This window comes from Rutilus rutilus (genome assembly GCF_951802725.1).
Source record: "Rutilus rutilus genome assembly, chromosome: 23".
NCBI lineage: Eukaryota > Metazoa > Chordata > Actinopteri > Cypriniformes > Leuciscidae > Rutilus > Rutilus rutilus.
The window spans coordinates 17,742,646-17,757,581 of NC_140233.1; the positions used below are offsets into that span (position 1 = coordinate 17,742,646).

At 35.3% G+C, this 14,936-nt stretch overlaps 1 protein-coding gene across 1 annotated transcript; it reads right to left on the reverse strand.

The window, feature by feature from the left end:
• Window positions 1–6,770: 6,770 nt before the first annotated feature.
• On the reverse strand, window positions 6,771–14,392 carry anxa2a (annexin A2a). Its single transcript, XM_084397224.1, has 13 exons — window positions 14,304–14,392; window positions 13,372–13,432; window positions 12,625–12,715; window positions 11,818–11,912; window positions 11,623–11,736; window positions 11,321–11,411; window positions 11,167–11,246; window positions 10,984–11,043; window positions 10,461–10,554; window positions 10,279–10,374; window positions 9,136–9,194; window positions 8,844–8,966; window positions 6,771–7,428 (listed from the first exon to the last, which is right to left on the reverse strand). Exons 2-13 carry the CDS (start codon window positions 13,420–13,422, stop codon window positions 7,369–7,371), a joined length of 1,014 nt encoding a protein of 337 aa, XP_084253350.1. The 5' UTR covers window positions 13,423–13,432; window positions 14,304–14,392; the 3' UTR covers window positions 6,771–7,368.
• Between the last annotated feature and the right edge of the window lie 544 nt (window positions 14,393–14,936).

Consider the following 14,936-nt stretch of genomic DNA (forward strand, 5'->3'; position numbering starts at 1 on the left):
GAAAGAAGAAAAAACAGTGTCAGTGTTGCTTTCAGTTATAATTACACAACTTCAATTTCTACTATAAAGCAGCTGTCATGTTTGTACTCAGACTTTGTACAACAGACTGAACAGCAGAAACCAGCAAGCTGTTTCGAACTCAAAAAACAAACTTCATTTTGACCTGATTTTGTTCGAAATGATGTCACACCAGTTTGTTCTTCAATTTCGCTTACTTGAAATAGATCTGTGCCTTTAGCCAGCCCATGAGCTGCCATTGAGAAGAATGGGAATGCTAACGAATATCTCCACAAAACTTACGAACAATTAAGAAATATTCAACCGTGAATCAATAATTGTAAGCAGCCAGCCACCAAAACAAAGACAGAATTGACAGCAGTGTTTTTCAGTGCTATTGTTTCAGTCGTAGCCTGTGCCGCGGTGACAGAATGACTTTTAGCAGCGCTTCCTCTGTTGTCTGAGTTTGAGCCTCATAAAAGGAAGCTGTCATGACAACACCAAAGGCACCAACCCCATCTTCCCATCCGGAGAGAGAGAGCGTCTGCTGGAGACGGGCCACCTCTCAACACGTCAGTCCTTCAGCGGAACCCGTCAGCCCAGAGGCTAGAGTACAGAGGCTGGGGTCGGTGTTTACTATACGCACTGCCGACTACACCGCTAATGAACCCACGGGACAGCAGAGATCTCTGAAATATAAAATAATGAGAATTAAGGAAATATTAATCAAACTCTGGCGTCCTCGGACTGCTTGTGTTTTGGGTAGCTGGTGAGGATGTTGAGCAGCTCTTCTGGTTTAGCCTGTGGAGATACTGTTTTACAGAGAACACGCGAGTAGCAAGACTCCTAGCTGGAGGACATGGGATCACACATGCACACACAACGACATAAGCATGCACACTCTGTCCCATTAGTTCCCCAGTCTAGTCCATAATTAAATACCCAGCACTGCACAAGTAGTCAGGCAGGCCATGGGCATCAATACAGACGACAAGAGGGGACGAAATCTGTATTACACAGCCCGCTCTTCATACTAGTGTCTGAACAGCTGTGCTCTCTTAAAAGGGTCCTAGTCCTACTATGCTTTTTCAACTTTATTTAGGGTGTAATGTTAATGTTTGAGCATTCAAAATGATCTGCAACATAACAAAGCTCAAAGTTCACTCCAAAGGGAGATATTTTCATTTAACAGAATACACTTTCCAGTTTCCACGAACTAATGAACGACTCGTTTGGACTACAACACGTTTTTTTCCGGGCTTTATGGATTCACAATGTTTCTAATGTTATTTAAATAATCCCGCCCACGGAATACGAAAAAAAGGTGCAAGGCCTAGTTGAGCTGCTGCTATGTCAAAGAGACGCTGTTTTTTCCACCGCTTTTCCAAAACTCATTTGTTTGACCTTCCTAAGGCTGACATACTTAGAATGGTTAAAATGTTCCTGAACATTATAACCCCAAAGTCTGTCTGTGTGCTGGCTGCACATTTTACGGAAAACAGCTTCCAGAAACTAAGAGAGTACAATGCTGGCTACGCACAAAAGCTTCTCCTGAAATGGAGCAGTTCCCATTTTGTCAGGACAATCTGTTGTTTGTGGATCACAACTTGTAAGTATGTCTTATTATTTGTAGTTGCGTTTTCTATTAACTTTTTTACTTTGTAAAAGGGCATAATAGGGTATAAGGAACAATCACAACTATAGCAACTAATCAACCGTGTGTTGTCCATTTTCATTTGCAATGTTCTAGCATACTATTCTTATCATTTCTACAGTATATAGTATTCTATATGCCAAATGCAGTAGGCTAGATAATAAGAAGAAATATCTACATTTGCCAAAAGGAGCATGCAGATTACACAGTATGCGATTTCGGACACAGTGAATGTGTTCAATATATATATATTTTTTCTCTTACATTTCTGCTGACATGAGTGAAGCCCACTTCAGTTTTTATGTAGCCTATGCATAATGTAAGCACAAGTATATAACATCATCAGCATAGTAAGTACACGTGCAGCAATTGTTGTAACTGCGCACACTCTGTACTTACTCAAAGACTTTCAGAGCAAAGTCCATTTAAGCCAGGGGGGCAGGGTTTCATAAAATATTGAAGCTTCCCCGGGCGCCGCCATTGATTAGCGGACCATCACCTGCTGTTAGCATTCCATTGACTCCCATTCATTTTGGCGTCACTTTGACAGCGAATAACTTTACATCTGAGGTAACATTACATTTCTAAAGAAACACAAAAATGTATAAAAGGCTCCATTACCTTGTATCTTACGGTATGGCCCCGTAGATGCAGTTTTTGTAAAAATAGGCTAACGATTGCGTCATAACCACGCAACTCTCTGTCGCACAGTCGAGAAATTACCGTATGGACAGGAGGAGAAGCTTGCGCGCAATCGGGGGGACGTGGAGGCAAAATGACAAAGTAATTAATCAGAATACTTAGCAAAAGTTGCTCCTGCTCCTAGCTCATGGACACATCCTACTCACACTCTCCGTCTCTGCAAGTTTCGGAAGGGAATGATTCAGATTTCTCTTGGCACAGCTACTAGAAGACAGACGGGTTGCTCGCGTCACATCTACGTCGTCAACCTCAGTTTGAGTCTGCGCAGTACGCTCGACCATCAGGAAGTGAGAGCTTCTAATTTACTTCACTTTTCTCCGTTGAAACCTATGGGGTCGCTGTGTCCAGTTTATATACTGTCTATGGTTTAAGCGAGTCATTTCACTCAGCGGCCATCTTTGAAACGCCTCTGGTATGCAAGTGTAGCTTCAATCTCTTTAAATGGAGAAAGATCAAGTTCTCCAAAGCTGTTCACAAAGCTTTCGATTAAATTTCATATTTGAAATCACCACTGAAATTTGACAACAACTGTATCATAAATGTGGTTTCTTAAGCTCAATTAGCGCAAAAAAATAAAAATGCTTATTTTTCAGGCTGGAGCATCCAGTGCACATGCGCAGTAGTAAGCATGTGTCTCAAAACACTGACTGTTTCTATGGCAACCGGAGCATCTAACGGCAGCTGTAGTGACGCGATGATTTTACCAATCAGCCATTGGCTCTTTTATTTTGAAGGCGGAACTTTTTCCCGCCATTTTGTTCGTTGCTCATTTCCCCTTTAAAATGAGTAGAGTGCAGCATCTTTCTATTTATAAAGTAGGCCTATTTGGCTTGAGGATGTGCATTTAATTATTATTAATATTTGCACTAATAAGTTTCTCCACAAGGCAGTACTGGCTCAGGCCTTTATTTCAGAGTCGAAATGGAAAAAATAACACGAAACAACAAGCAGCTACTGGAAACAAGAAGCCCACGTTGACGAGCATATGAGGGAAATTACAGGAAACCCGCTTAATATAAACAAGTACAAAGACATTTAGGTCATAATTTCTGAAGAGAAATCGGACAGACAACCTTTTAATGTCCATGTATCAAGTTTGCGTCACAGTTTTGATGGCCGTGTCCAACGACACGACCGAGGCTGAATTTGCAATTTCAATACTACAAAACTAGCAGGTAAGGATGGTTGAAATAGTGCACGTGATCCGTTTTAAATCGTTGTATGTGAACGGTATATAAAGGAAATACAATAGGCCTACACGATACTGTTTCCCCTTTTATTTGAGATCAACAGACAAATCCCCTTCTGCGAACATTAGATTAATGTAATCATATTTGAACACACTTGACCACATGCCATTTTGAAAAGCGTCAATCATTTTCTCCTCCCATACCGGCGTGTTTTTGCGAGGTCTCCTCGTGTTGTTGGTGCTGGGCTCTCCCTTTGACATTCATGGGCTCTAGGTCTCATCTGAATGATTGAATGCCGGCGTTTGCCGTGCTAAATTGCGTCGTTTCAATCCGGGAGAGAGTCAGAGTCCCTTCGGATTCCGGCTCCCGGTGGACCAGCCGTCGAGAAGAACAGCATGTTGTACATCCACATAAAACGGAAAAAATATGAGAGGTACTCTCCTCTTTATGACACAGAAATTAATCTGTCACTGGAGCTGGAAGTAAATCTCGGGCCTGCTTTGCAAAATACTGTTTTAACCCCCTTTACTCTGTATTTTATCTTTTATTGGCAATAAACATAAAACAGCACAAAGGGGTAATGTCCTCATCAATATTATCACAAAATAATAAATTTAAAGGCTTATAAACTTTAGAAGGAATTTTCGTCCTCGAGCGAATGTAGATCCTCTGAAAAAGTTATCTTAACATTTTTCATATTATTGTTGCTAATTGTTAAAAAAGGATTATTTTTTTTTACGCAACATAATTTACACTAATTTCTTGCACTTCTATTTATTGAATATGATTTATATTTTTTTCTATTATACTTGAGTGTTATAAAACAGTGTTTAATATTTCCAGTGTTTAAAAAAAAACAGTTTTGAAATTTTTATTCTCGCGCCTGAAACCACTTATTTAGCATATATTTGTGTGTATATATATATATATATATATATATATATATATATATATATATATATATATATATACAATAAGGTTGCATTTGTTCACATTAGTTAGTATAATAGCATGAACCAACGATAAAAGAATATTCTACAAAACGTATTATTCTTAGTTAATATTAATTTAAGCATTTAACCTATTAATACATTTTAAAATCAAAAGTTGGATTAAGATTATTTAATGGACCTGAGCTGACATGAAATAACAATGATCAGATGTATTTTTATTAATTAATGTTAACAAAGATGAATGTAACAAATGAATTGCTTATTATTAGGCCATTTTAGTTAATGGATTAACTAATGGGACCTCATTGTGAAGTGTTACCAAGAAAATATATACAATTATCAACAAATTTGCAATAAATTGTGTCATACACAATGCTAAATTTTTGTAAATTATTTTTTCCTCCATGTGATATCTAAAATTGCATTCTTTTCTTTGCGTAGGAAACATCATCCATGTGAAAACAACGTCATTATAGCTGTCCAGCTCAAGATCTCCAAGCGGAGAGAGGTGAGAGATATCAAGGCCCTTTATTCATTTGAATTCCTATCTTCCTCCAAACGTTTCTCTCTCTCATTAGGTTTCTCTCTCTATAAAGGAACGAGGCCTGCTGGGGCCGTTAGAAATGCATTGTCAACTCTTCAGCGGATCTCACCCTCAGAGACCACAAACTAAACAGGGGAAGGATCTAGTGGAGGAACCTCTTTCTGGTATGCTAATCAAGTTAGCTGGAGGTTAAATTAACATTTTTAATTAAAAAATTAGCACCAAACAAACACAGCAAAACACACTAATGATTAAAACATCTAAATAAAGCCTCCTCGCCAAAGAATGAACAGGAGAAGGCAGCGTGAAAACAGTTTTATTGCTCCCATAAAGCACGTCTAGAGAGGAAATTCACATCTAAATGACATTGAGTCGTTGGCCGATTATGTAGTGAAATGAATGGACTGGCTGAGGCGTGTCAATATGTTGTGGGTGATTATCATGGAAATGATTGGGTGTTAAAATACGACGCCGGATTCCCTCAAGTATCCAGTCAGGGAAAGTGTTTTGTAATTAAACCTTTTATGCGGTGATATGTAATTCATGTATGTAAAGCATATTTAAATTTGATCACAAGCAGAGTCTCAAACAGTAGGAAAATACTCTCTCATTTCTAAGTTACTACTTTTTCATTTCTTTTTAAACTAAAGGGATAAAATATGTTAATTCCACTGGAGATCAAATATTAAGTATTTGTTATTGAATAAAAAATAATAATTAAAAAGGCAGTTGCAAACATCAAAGTAATCCCACAGCAAGCGGTAGATGTTTTCTGGCTGTCAGCCACACACACACACACACACACACACACACACACACACACACACACACACACACACACACACACACACACACACACACACACACACACACACACACACCACAGACACACACACACGCACCCTGTGGCTCTATCGCTCTCTAGTGGAAATACATAATAAATGCAACCCACTACTTGCAGCTAGTTTACAACTTACAAAAGGCCCAATAAGTAATTGGTATGTAAGGTGGGGGGTTTACCAACTTTTTTATGCCAAATATGCCCAAAATATGGTGATTACCTTGCTAAGGACCTCTTTCCTAAAATACTAAGGCATCAATATACTATAATAAGATTATATTAAGATTATTTGTGGTGTTTGAAATAGTAAGTATAATATGAAGACAATTAATTCTCTAAATGTTTTCAGCACTAATGGCAAAAAAAGTATTCAATTAACAAATCATTTAAAATTTTATGATAAATAAAAATATTAATTAAAATAATAAATAGCATTTATTTGTATGGTGTTTTCACAATAAATAGTGGATATTTAAAAAAATATATTTTTACACTTTTTAATCAAAAATTTGCAACTGATCCCTACCACTAGTAAACAACCAATAAGTGTATATAAATAAATGAATATTTTTGAAAACTTAAGGCCCTTTAAAAATGTATAAAATTGTGTGTGTGTGTGTATATATATATATATATATATATATATATATATATATATATATATATATATATATAATATTCTATTTTAAATGAAATGTGCAAAGCAATACGAGATTACATTTTAAATGATAAACCAATAGATATTAATTAATGTTCATTCATGTTTAAATGTGGTGTAAGTGTCCAAATAATTCTTTGAGGGGTCATTGTATCTTAATCTCATTTAAATCCAAATAAAAAAGTTCAACATATGACTCTTACTTTAGAAGACCAAAAAATGAAGCATAAATGAATGGTTTTGTTTTATTTCTCAGAATAGAAAAAATGGGTAACAGTACAAATATCTGCTCAGAAAAGTACTAGTGTATTCCTTGTGCAAGAAGGATATCAGTTCACTTTATTGGCGATTCACTTTACTGTGGCTAAATGGCACCTTTAGATCTTGTATACACTCTTAAAAACAAAGGTTCTCAATTGGCATTGATGGTTCCTTTAAGAACCTTTATTATCCCTGGAACATTTCTATTCTTCATAGGTTCAAAAGGTTCTTTAGATTATTAAAATGTTCTTCACAATAAGAAAAATAATCGTTTTAAGAAAAGTTCGGTGAAAGGTTCTTTGGGGAGCCAAAAATGGTTCTTCTATAATATCTGTGCAAAAATAATAAAAACACCTTTTTGGAACCTTTATTTTTAAGAGCGTATTTCATGTTGCAATCCTTCTTAATGGAAAACACATGCTTATTTCCAGTCTAAGTGAGTGCATGTCTCTAAAGCTGCAGCAGGTTATGGACTATATTCAAAGCCAGGCACAGGAGATCTGTCTGGACCTGCGCAGAGCTCAAGTCCTTCGCGTAGCCCTTCTCAAACTCTGTCGGGATGGTCGACTTAATCGTCTCCAGCGCACAGGCTCAGCAGGGCCCTCTGGTAGTCTCCCTTTGTATGCTCCTGAGAACATTAAACACATACAAAGCAATGCATATTTAGAGGCTCCTCAATATCTGATAACTGATTGCTTGTTTCCGCCACAGAATAAAAAAAAGTAATTGTGAAAAAAAAAGTCAGAATTGTGGTATATAAACTCGTAATTGCAAGAAAAACGTCAGAATTGCGAGATATAAACTCGTAATTGCAAGAAAAATGTCAGAATTGCGAGAAAAAAGTAAAAATTACGGGATATAAACTCGTAATTGCGAGAAAAGTCAGAATTGTGGGATATAAACTTGTGATTGTGAGAGTCAGAATTGCGAGATATAAACTCGTTTTGTGATAAAAAATCTGAATTGTTGCATATAAACTCACGATTGCGAGGAAAAAAGTAAAAATGACGGGATATAAACTCGTAATTGCGAGAAAAGTCAGAATTGTGGGATATAAACTCGTGATTGTGAGAAAAAAGTCAAATTGCGAGATATAAACTCGTTTTGTGAGAAAAAAGTCAAATTGTTGCATATAAACTCACGATTGCAAGAAAAAAGTAAAAATGACGGGATATAAACTCGTAATTGCGAGAAAAGTCCGAATTGTGGGATATAAACTCGTGATTGTGAGAGTCAGAATTGCGAGATATAAACTCGTTTTGTGAGAAAAAATCTGAATTGTTGCATATAAACTCACGATTGCGAGAAAAAAGTAAAAATTGTGGGACATAAACTCGTAATTGCGAGAAAAGTCAGAATTGTGGGATATAAACTCGTGATTATGAGAAAAAAGTCAAATTGCGAGATATAAACTCGTTTTGTGAGAAAAAAATCTGAATTGTTCCATATAAACTCACGATTGCGAGAAAAAAGTAAAAATTACGGGATATAAACTCGTAATTGCGAGAATAGTCAGAATTGTGGGATATAAACTCGTGATTGTGAGAGTCAGAATTTCGAGATATAAACTCGTTTTGTGAGAAAAAATCTGAATTGTTGCATATAAACTCACGATTGCGAGAAAAAAGTAAAAATTGCGGGATATAAACTCGTAATTGCAAGAAAAAAGTCAGAATTGTGGGATATAAACTCGTGATTGTGAGAAAAAAGTCAGAATTGCGGGATATAAACTCGTAATTGCGAGAAAAGTCAGAATTGTGGGATATAAACTCGTGATTTTGAGAAAAAAGTCAAATTGCGAGAGATAAACTCGCAATTACGAGAATTTTATTTTTTATTTTTTTAATTGTGGGACAAACTCGCAAAAAGTCAGAATTGTCGGATATAAAGAGTTTTTATCTCACAATTCAGGCTTTATTTTTTAGAATTGCAACTACTTCTCTGAATTGTGAGATATAAAGTCGCAATTACATGCGCAAACAAGCTTCCATAGTTTTCCACCTTGGTGTACAGTAGTTAGAAAACAATATTACAGGAACGTACAGCAATGGTCTGGTACAGAGACTTCCCGTGGTGGGCCTTGAACTCTTGTCTGATCTTCTTGAGGTCCACCTCGCATCGGGACACAATGATCCGGGTCAGCACCTTTTCATTCGCTCCTTTGCTCTAAAAGACAAAAATACGCAAGATTAAACGAGAAGCGCACTTCCTGATGCAATTCCACTGCAAGACATCTGAAACATCCGCAGACACATTACAGATGAACTTTTTTTTTTATACTTTCTTCTAAGCCCAGGGAAGAATAAAAAGTGTTGGCAGATGAAACATATTTTACCTTCATGGCGTCTTGCAGTTTGTTGGCGAAATACAGCTGTTTGTTTTCAAAGCACTGAACTGAGGAAGAGAAGATGTGGAGATTAGATTCAGCTGCTGGGTTAATAGTAGCTTTCTGACTCATAAAAACTGTGGATTTGCCTTTTCTAAAGACTTTTGTAACTTTTAGTCAAAGTCTGCAAGTTTTAAGGTCATCTACACTGCTGTTCAAAAGGCTGGGGCCAGTAAGATTGAACTTTTTAAAGGAAATTAATACTTTTATTCAGCAAGGACACATTAAATTGATCAAAAGAGATAGTAAATACATTTATAAAGCTACAAAAGATTTCTAGTTAAAATAAATGCTGTTCATCATCAAAAGAAAAATCCTTTAAAAATGTATCAGGGTTTCCATAAAAATATCAAGGCAGCACAACTGTTTTTTAACATTGATAATAATAAGAAATGCTTCTTGAGCATCAAACCAGCATATTAGAATGATTTCTAAAGGATCATGTGACACTGAAGACTGCAGTAATGATGCTGAAAATTCAGCTTTGCATCACAGGAATAAATTACATTTTAAAATATATTGAAACAGAAAACACTTATTTTAAATTGTAATAATATTTCACAATATTTCTGTATTTTTGATGAAACATGCAGCCTCAGTGACTGATTTCAAACACATTAATGTACCGACCCCAAACTTTTGGATGCTAATGCATATGCTAAAGTACAGTTAAAGTTCGACAAACATAACATTTAAATTCTCTTTGTCCTCCTGCAAAATGGATACAAAATATTGATAATTAAGAATGAAAATGTCCATCCTCCAAAACTATAAATGCCAGCTCCATTTAACTAGCATTAGCAAGTAGCTAATCATGCTTTTGCTGTGTTTCTTTGGTTCCACCAATGCTCATATTTTAATTCCTTCTCTAACCTTAATTTATTGAAGCAAGTGGCTGAAATGCATTTATTTTTTAAAGTGTTTTCATTGCTTTTGGTCTATGGTTTGGTCCAAGAGTTTGGCTAAAGGCTAGATATACAAAAACAGATGACCACTTTGCTCTATTCTGCCCTAACTTCCTGTTTCAACAGGATGTACATCAGCACTGAAAGGAAAACTGAGCTTCATGGGGTCTTCAAAGCAAAGTCTCACCCAAGGTAAGGAAGGATTTCTCCAGATCTCCTTTCACCTCTTTGCGGATGCTCTCCTGCATGTCATAAGGGCTGTAGCTCTTGTATCTGTCAAACACTGTAAACAGAAACACAAAATTCACATTAATTATTGGGCGCTACTATATTATGAGATGCAAAACGGTGTTTAAAAGGCTCTCGAACCTTTCTGGAGGTGAGGAACGCTTCTCTCAGACATGATGGAGATCCAGCACTTCACATCAGTGCCTTTCCGTTTGACTCCAGCCTCATACAGGGCCTGCACAGATTATAAATATAGTGATATTTAAAATAAATCTAAATATATAGTATATAATTAAAATAAATGTATAATTTCTGAAAATCAACAATTTATATATATAATGTATTATAAATAAATGTGTGTGTGTATGTATATATATATATATATATATATATATATATATATATATATATATATATATATATAATATAAATGTATTGTAAATAAATGTATTACTTTTTTTATAAAGTTAATATTTACTTACAATAAATGCAAATAAACAGTATATAAAATGTTTAATATTTAACTGAATTTTAATATTTAGGATTAGAGGTTTTGATTAAATACTGTTGCTCTAATGAATGCTTGATTTCCGAATATTAAATCCACATATTTAATTATTTTATGTTTCAATTAAATGCTGAGAGATAAACCACAAGAACTTACTCTGGCATCTTCATCGATTTTCTGGTAGTCAACGACGGATCCGGGCTCATCTCTCTTGGTCTGATGTGGGATGGGGTCATGTGACATTACAAATGATATGTTAAACAAATCCTCAGAATCTTAATTCAGACTTTTAAATGGTTCCAGGTACTATTTAAAGCACATGAGAAAAGTTGACCCCACCTGAACCAGAGCCAATAGAAGTTTAGCAAAGTCTCCTGAAGTATCTCCAGCCACATCCTTCTCCAGGTCCTTCTTGAACACTGCGATAAGGCACGCAGGTTTATATCACAACCACATGCTCCTAATCATTGCACTTAAATACTCCCATACTCACATTCCTTGTAGACTTTCTTAATATCCATGAGCTCAGCACTGCTTCGAGAGCAGAGGATCTCAATCAGAGACTCTTCATCGGTTCCAAGACCCTGAAAACACACAGATATTATGCTTTTGAGAACCATGACAATGTAGATTTCACTCCCATTTGGCGCAAAAATTTTGCGAGGAAACGCCAAGTTTCTTAGAGGAACGCAAACTTTTAGTGAGCAAATACAAACATTTTGTAAGTGAGCAATATTACACACTAGAGAAAATTGAAAATGTAAAAAAGCATAATAGGTCTTCTTTAATGTTCACCTTGATGGAGGCTTTGATTTCAGAGGCATCATACTGGGCTGTGCTCTTCATGAGCCCCAGGATGACTGTTTCCAGGGTGCCAGACAGCGCCCCCTTCAGGGCTGAGATCATATCCTGAAGAAGTGATGAATGAGCATAATTACAAAAAATGGAAAAGGATACATAAACACAGAAGTACATAGTATATATACTGACCTTCTTGGCTCTCCTCTCATATGCAAAGGCGATTTCTCGCCGTTGGTCATATGTCCGTTTGGTAAGAACATCAATTATGGTGTGCTCATCAACCCCTAAAACAAATAATGTCATCATTTTTTTTATATTTATTAAATATTTTCCATATTATATTGATATAAATCCCAAAGCCAATGTTAAAACTTTTAAATTTATTTTAATGTGATCATCAACTCAAAAGATTAATTAATAAAATATTTTGAAAATGTGTCCTTATGTATACGTCAAAAAAGGTCAACGTAAAATGCCAAGGATTTTTAAAATATATAAAAAAACATGCATAAAATGTCACATTACAAAACTTGTCTTTGAAAAATGCTAATTTGCAAAGATCATAAAATCATTACAATAAAAAACAACTTAAATTAAATGTTTAGAAATTCTGTTGACACTTATTTTGCATGCATGTAGAACCTTAGTAGAGAGTTTATAAAGCGGAATAGAGTACAAAGCTAGTGATTGGGAGGAATGTGGTTGCTGCAAGCAGGCGTTGGCCTGAAAATGTTCCACATGCGGTTCAATCCCTTCCAGACAGGATGATGACTCACTTCTACCACTGCTGCCCGTTGTGGCCATTTTTTACTTCATTACGGGGCACATCACACAAAGGAAAGGGTTGGGACAAAGCCCACAACCAAACATGATTGTCTATTGTTTGTTTAATGGCTCATCATCATCAAATTACAGGCTTGAAGACAGATGGCACAAATACATCTGGCCTCTCACAGGACATCAGATGTGTTTAGGGCAGTGGTTCAGCTCTCTTACCTTTAGTTTTGATAGCGGTCTCAATTCTGACAGCATCCTTATCTGGATCAAAGTTAGGCGCCGGTACCACAGTAGGGTAGGTGGGCTCTCCCTAGGGTGGAACAATGTGATAATGCCATAAATAGATGGTGCACACACGTATTTTTAATGTAATGTTTATATAGCAAAAACTATTTTTGAAAATATTTGTATAAATGTGTATGTATGTATGTATATTATATACATATACATATATACATATATATATATATATATATATATATATATATATATATATACATATACATACATATACACAAATATTGGTTTTGATATATAGTAAAAAAAAAAAAAAATATATATATATATATATATATATATATATATATATAAATATTGGTTTTGATATATATATATATATATATAAACTATATATCAAAACCAATATTTATATATATATATATATATATATATATATATATATATATATATAAATAAATAAATAAATAAATAAAATATTCATTTCATAAATATTTATATACAAATTTTTAGTTGTGATATGTGGGGGAGTCATTACATAATCATGTGGAAAATGATGGAAGCTTGTTAAATAAATTAACAAATAATTTTGTTAAATGCAGTCAGATATAGATATAAGATATAAATCCAGAATTGCAATTTTTTTTTTTTTTTTTTTTTTTATGGAAACAAGCTTCCATAGAAATAAACATGTTCACAACGGATAAAAAGGCTTGAATGAAAACTTACACCGCCCAGCTGGAGAGTGAGCTGTCCTAAGAACTCAGAAACCAAAGCCATCCTGGACTTCCTGTGGAGAGCAGCCACACCTATTAATTTCCATGATATTTTGCTTTTTATATGCTGTAAACTGATTTACATTGGTTTTCTGCAACAATAAGTGCACAGAGAGCAGTCTCGGTCTTGAGAGAAGACTCTGAGTGTACCGTCACATGCTTTACAGAGTTATGTAATGCTGAACAGCAGAGGGCATGTTAGTTCATGGGGAGAACAGCACTTCATTGCCCCATCTTGTGTTAAGAAAAACGTAGTCATCGCATCCTGCCATAATGTACCATGAGTCATAAAACAAAGCTTTTCTAACATTTAAAAACACATTATTTTGTTATACACCAAGAAGGAACAGCAATAAAAGTAATTTCTGGTTTGATTTCTACTTTTTTAATAGTGACCTCTCATTAAATCTTTAACTTCCAATATTATAATTAATGCCAAAAACACCCAAATGCTTGACAAACATGCTATTCTTTTTTTTTTTTTTTTATGTCACAAGTAAAACTTACTGTGCAGCAGTTGCTAGGTAATTAGACAAAACAGGACTCGTAAACATTCATTTTAAAACCCAGCATTTGGTAAAACCTAAGCAAACAGACACACCCGTGAGAGTGCATGCTGGGAAAATTCTTTAAAGCAAGTGATGCAGATCTTTTTCTCAGTCATGTCTCACAATGTCAGGGTTAATGTTTTAACACAAGGCTGTCACCTGAGATGTCTTTTTATTTTGAGAAATGTTTCTGCATGCCAAGTTAAGGTTAAAAGAAAAAGACAGTTTAGGTTGAGATATACTGTATTTCTAACCTGACACCTATAGTTTTTTATTTTAAAAAGTAACTCAATGAATGCAGAAGTTGAAGAACTAAAGAAACCAGATTTGTACTTACTTTAGTGATCACCAGATTTCAGATGCTGTGCAGAACAATCCCAACTATGGAGTGTGAGATGGGTGTGGTGGTTAAATACCAGAGGCGGTCCAGGAGTCTCGAGGTCTCGTCCTCAAATGAAGGTGGGCTCCACCCCTCTATAACACGCCCCTTTCACGATCTAAAGAGGTGGAACCTCTCAGAGTATGAAAGGAAGTAGGAAAGTGTGGCTTATGGTTTCTAATCTGAATGGAAATTAAGGATGTGCTAGTAAACCATTTGTTAAGTGGTGACTTTCAAGTCTCAAAGAGATTGATAGAATTCTGAGAAAATTTGGATAGAATTTGGTAATTGAAATAAAATATAAATAATTGATTATAGATCACAATCACACATTTTGCCTTAAGCTAATGTACTAAAATAACTTAAACTGAGAAATAAATGAGCTAAATAGAAATAGTACAAATCATATCAGATAACAACTTTACTAAAGTTATATACTAAAAACCGAAAAGTTTCTCATTCACGTTTTTCGCATACAGATGACGTTGTCCAGACGTTCCCTGTCACAAGGGTACACGAAAACAACTTAAAATGCTGTATTATTCATGCCAGGCCAGTAGGTGGCGATGTCACTTTGTAAAGAAACAGAAC

Excerpts from the sequence above, each read along its gene's own strand:
- anxa2a (XM_084397224.1), bottom strand. The coding sequence starts at position 13,422 with ATGGCTTTGGTTTCTGAGTTCTTAGGACAGCTCACTCTCCAGCTGGGC. Across the intron at positions 11,412-11,622 it reads AAATCAAAGCCTCCATCAAG|GGTCTTGGAACCGATGAAGA; the intron begins GTGAACATTAAA and ends GTGTGTTTTCAG. Across the intron at positions 8,967-9,135 it reads AACTGCAAGACGCCATGAAG|AGCAAAGGAGCGAATGAAAA; the intron begins GTAAAATATGTT and ends TTTGTCTTTTAG.